The sequence below is a fragment of the Myotis davidii genome, unplaced genomic scaffold (assembly GCF_000327345.1).
Source record: "Myotis davidii unplaced genomic scaffold, ASM32734v1 scaffold520, whole genome shotgun sequence".
In the NCBI taxonomy this organism is placed as follows: domain Eukaryota; kingdom Metazoa; phylum Chordata; class Mammalia; order Chiroptera; family Vespertilionidae; genus Myotis; species Myotis davidii.
This window is the reverse complement of record NW_006292908.1, coordinates 3936258-3941103: the sequence shown is the minus strand read 5'-3', so window position 1 is coordinate 3941103 and position 4846 is coordinate 3936258. Positions and strand designations below refer to the sequence as shown.

The 4846-nt window shown below is 40.8% G+C and overlaps 1 protein-coding gene across 1 annotated transcript; it reads left to right on the top strand.

Annotated features, from left to right (window-relative positions):
* Positions 1-1974: 1974 nt before the first annotated feature.
* On the top strand, positions 1975-2424 carry LOC102759877 (cytochrome c). The gene has a single exon (XM_006766390.2). It carries the CDS (start codon positions 2038-2040, stop codon positions 2422-2424), a length of 387 nt encoding a protein of 128 aa, XP_006766453.1. The 5' UTR covers positions 1975-2037.
* Positions 2425-4846: the final 2422 nt, after the last annotated feature.

Below are 4846 nucleotides of genomic sequence, written 5' to 3'. Positions count from 1 at the left end.
CATGGATGGGAGAGGGGACCCCAAAGCTTGCAACAATACCCCTGCATCCCTGTCAGCATAAGCAGTGATCAGAGATGCATACTAAGGAATATCAATATATGGATTATGAAAATCACATGAAGAATTTATCGGGTATTTTGTAGGCTGTCATCCCCATTTTATAGGTAAGACCACGAAAATCCACACACTAAGGGATTTGCCCGAGTCTAACCATTTCAGGATGAATTAGAACTTGAAAATGATCCTGACGATCTCTCGCCTTCTAAGTCTTGGCCAGTCAGTCCACGGCAGAAGAAAATGGGACTTGGTTCCATAGAGCCTGCCTCAGTGTTCTTTCTCCTATATCATGCCACGCATTTACTTGATCATTAGATATGTTAGTGGGCTTGTGTTTAAATGTAGAAGTGAAGGATGGTCTTGTCAATTATTTTGCCTCATCTCTTCCCACTATTGCTGAGTTAATCCATATTGTCCTGGCAGCAAAAGGAATTCCCGTGAATCTACTGCTCTAGTGTGCATGCTTCTCTCCCACCCCCTCTCCTCCTTTTCCTGCAATTGAATGTTGTGAAAGGGAGAATCCATGCAGAGACCAAGTGATAATCAATTCAAGTCCACACAACCAGGACAGGAACATAAAGCAGATACACTATCTAATTGCCTGTTTCTGGGAGGCAACACGACTGCTTTTGACTATCAGGTCACCCATGTGGCTGCATTTCTCTGGCTCAGGTTCACAGTACCTGGGAGTCAAACAAAGAGAGACTAAAATGAATCTGAGTGTCATCCCTGGGGTCAAGATGGCAGAGCTGTGACTACAGCCACATATTAAAGGAGAAAACTTTTAGTATTTAGTATTTCCTAGGCTTTCTTAGCTGGCGCATTTCAGATTTATGTTTGTGTGGATTGGCGAGCGCTCAAGCTAAGGGAATAAGACATGCTCCTTTGACCATTGGGAAGACATTATTTTCACAGACTTGTTGGCACCCATGACAATCAAGTTGCCCAGGGCTCCACTTCCCCATCAAAATGAATGTGTCTCTTGCTGGAGACCAATGCCCTTCCTCCCCAGCCCACTGCTACCAGGCCAGCTGAGAGAGAGAGGAAACTATGAAACAACCATAAAGGAAGAACAGAAAGTTATAAAATAAGAGGGACAGCTTTTCAAAGAATAAGAAAAAGTGCTCAAAAATTAAAATTGGGTATTCCTGATAGAAGGGAAAAAAAACAATAAAAGGAGTAGAGGATAATGTTGAAGAAAAATAGATAAGAAAAAAAGGTAGGAGCAAGCAAATTAGAAGATCAGTCTACGACAGTGATTCTGTAACTTGACTTGCATCGGACTCACCTGGAAGGCTGTTGATGCACAGATTGCTGGGCTCACCCCTGGGGTTTCTGATTCTGACCTGAGAATGCACGTTTCTAACAACGTCTCAGGTGAGGCAGTTGCTGCAAGCCCATGGACTTGAGAAATGCTGCTCTCGGAGAGTCAACATCTGAATAAGAGCAATTTCTGACAGAAAAAGTAAAAAAGCAGAGAGGGAGAACATGAGCATTAAAATCTTTCAAGGACATGAATATCCAGTTTGAAAGGGCATGTCAAGTGCTGGCACTATAAAAGAAAAAGACTCCCCCCAAGGGACATAGTGATGACATTTCTGAACTTTAGAGATAAGTACCTCAAGAAAAACATATCCAGAAAGGGGAGTGGTGGACAAAGTTCACATGCAAAGAATAAGGAATCATAGTGGACTCAAACTTCTCCATAGCAACACTGATAAAACAAAGAGAATGAAGGGATGTGTTCAATGTATTGGCAGAAATGACTTTCAAAGTAGCATTGTGTGTGCAACCAGAATCCAAGTGTAAAGTCTTTTCTAGCATTAAGGTCTTGAAAAACCTCCTAGGCAGTCCTTCACCGGAAGCTAGATGAGAATGTGACTCTACCAAACTGGGAAAGAACCAAGAACACAGAGAGCGGGACGTCCGGCTTGCGAGTGGGCATCTCCGTGTCGCGCGCGACTAACGAGCGATTTAAAAATGGGTGATGTTGAGAAGGGCAAGAAGATTTTTGTTCAGAAGTGTGCCCAGTGCCATACTGTGGAAAAGGGAGGCAAGCACAAGACTGGGCCAAATCTCCATGGTCTCTTTGGGCAAAAGACAGGTCAGGCCCCTGGATTTTCTTACACGGATGCCAACAAGAACAAAGGTATCACCTGGGGAGAGGCTACCCTGATGGAGTATTTGGAGAATCCCAAGAAGTACATCCCTGGAACAAAAATGATCTTCGCTGGCATTAAGAAGAGTGCAGAGAGGGCAGACTTGATAGCTTATCTCAAAAAAGCTACTAATGAGTATAGTTGGCCACTGCCTTATTTATTACACATGTCCCATAATTTTTTTAATGTGTACCATTTTTTAAATTGATCTCATAACCAGAATTCAGATCATGAATGGCTAATAGAGCATTTCTTTTGGGCTGTCCTGATTTAAATAAAATTGGCTTGTGGTTAAGTGAATATGGTCAGCTTTTTGAGCTTTGATGGTAACTTTGGTTAAGCAAGCGCTATCACTGTCCTCCCGTCTAACAATATGGTGGGACTTGATTTGTAGTGTTAAACTTCTCACAGAGGTGGTGAGTGCCATCTCAAAACCTGTAGGAGATTGGCTTATATTTAGATTTATATGACTGGTTGTATTAATGTGTAAAAAAAAAAAAAAAGAACCAAGAACAACGAAGCCTCGGGGTCCAGGAGAGAGGGTCCTGTGCAGGAAAGGTGCAAAGAAAATGCTCAGGATGATGCTAGAGGGGGAACTTCCAGATGACAACTGAGTGGCATGGGGCAGTAGCAGCACCCCTAAATGAATCCTGATATGTTCACCTCCATTGGGAAAAGGTTATAGTTATATAGGAGAGTTGGGGGTTAATTAGGCAAACAAAAAAATACATTAACCCTAGGTAAAATAAAAACTTGTTCAAGAAAGGATATTTAATCATTGGGACTCTACAGTGGACATGCCATATTAATGTATTAATAAACATACATATAATTGTGTACATCTATACTGAGAGAAAGTACCACAATTATGTTTTGGATGGGGGGAGGCAACGTTAAAACAACTACAACTATATTGTTACTGTTTTGGGTAGAATGCCATCAAATAATATCTTAAATAAAAAATCAAGAAATAAGAGAAGAATCGGTAAGAGTTGACTGTGGTCACTTCTGTAGAGGTGTCGTGGGTCTCAAAAGACAGTCTGGAGAGCTAGTCTAGACAGCTACACACGTGAGCCCTCCATGTAAGAGAAGGAGCCTATTCACTCCAATTCTTTTGCACTCTAGCACCTCTGGGGAGAGGATATTTTTTAAAATCCTATACATGCCCCATACCTATGTTCTATGGTCCAAATGTTGCAAAACAAAAATTCTAGCAATTCTATCTTTTGCTATTATAACCATAACAATATGAGACTAGAGTCCCCCATCTTCTCAGGCTGCTGGCTCTTGAATAAACCCACTTTCTTTTCATCAGACTCTATTTCCTAAGTATTGGCTTTTGCGTGGCAGAGAGACAAACCTGCATTCAGTATCAACTATAGCATGCATACTTGACAGGAGCTCCATTAACAGGTGGGGTTGAGGCACACGAGCCCCTACTCCCACCACCACCTCATCAAATTCCTGTGTGTAAGAAAGCTGGCCAGTAGGCAGTTTTATTGGCCCCATTGAGATATGACTGTAGAATGGACTTCTGGGTATGGATTGCTACTATAGGCAGAGCTGTGCTGTGCCTCAGAAAAGCTATTTGTTGATGAAACACTAATTGTAAAATAGGTACCTCAGAGAGCCCAAATGTAATTACATTAAGTTTAATTACATATCATTAATTATATAAAATATTTAAATTGTTGTGTTGAATTGTGCTGCACTAGCTGCTGTACGTTTTGCTGGTGCATGGAGCAGATGTGCTTGAAGAGTTTGGACGTCATCCAGAAGTTCGTGAATTGTGACTGTTCAGATGATTGGAGGCGGATGTATACCATCTATTGAAAAACAATAGCTACCTATTTTCACTGATGCAGCCTTATCCGGCGCAGGGATGAAGCAGCTTATGCCTAGGTGACATTCCGGTAATTACCGCTTGCTATAAACTTTAAATTTAATCAACCAGATATAAGGAAGTCAGAAGCCTGATTTCTCATGTAAATCAGCAGCAGCGAAACAAGCACTTCTTGTTTATATTGGGAGAGAGCCATTCCCTTCCTTGCTAAGAAGCTGACACTTTATTTAGAATACCTGAATTATCAGAGGAGTCCAGAGTTAACTCCTAGGCCTTGTCCCTTCGATGGTTGCTTATTAAAATGAAGTCACCGTTAGTTTGAAAGTGACCATGTACTTCACTTACATCCACTTCTCTAACTTGATTGCAAGCCTGGTGACGTTTATAAATAAAGAGAATAGGAAATAGTCATAGAGACTAACAGTAGACTTTGGCTTTTCCAGTATGTGACTAGTACTTGTCAGATCTGACACTAAACAGCAGTTCTGGAATTTGTTCTCCTAACGGGTTTGCTTGAATATGTACATCCATTTAGAGAAAATCTAGGCAGAAAAGTAACATTTAAATTGAAATTCTGCAAAAAGGAAAAAAAAATATATGACTCATATCTTTGCCAGTCAAATATTTAGTGCAATTTAAATTTTATTCTTCTCTATGTAAATTCCATAGCCTGTTAACAGTATTATTGCTCAATTCAACTCATATTAAAATTTGGAAAAAAAACTTATTAGTACCTCGCTAGCCAAAAATCATGACCTGTCACTTCCAGCACTTTTGGAGAGGATCT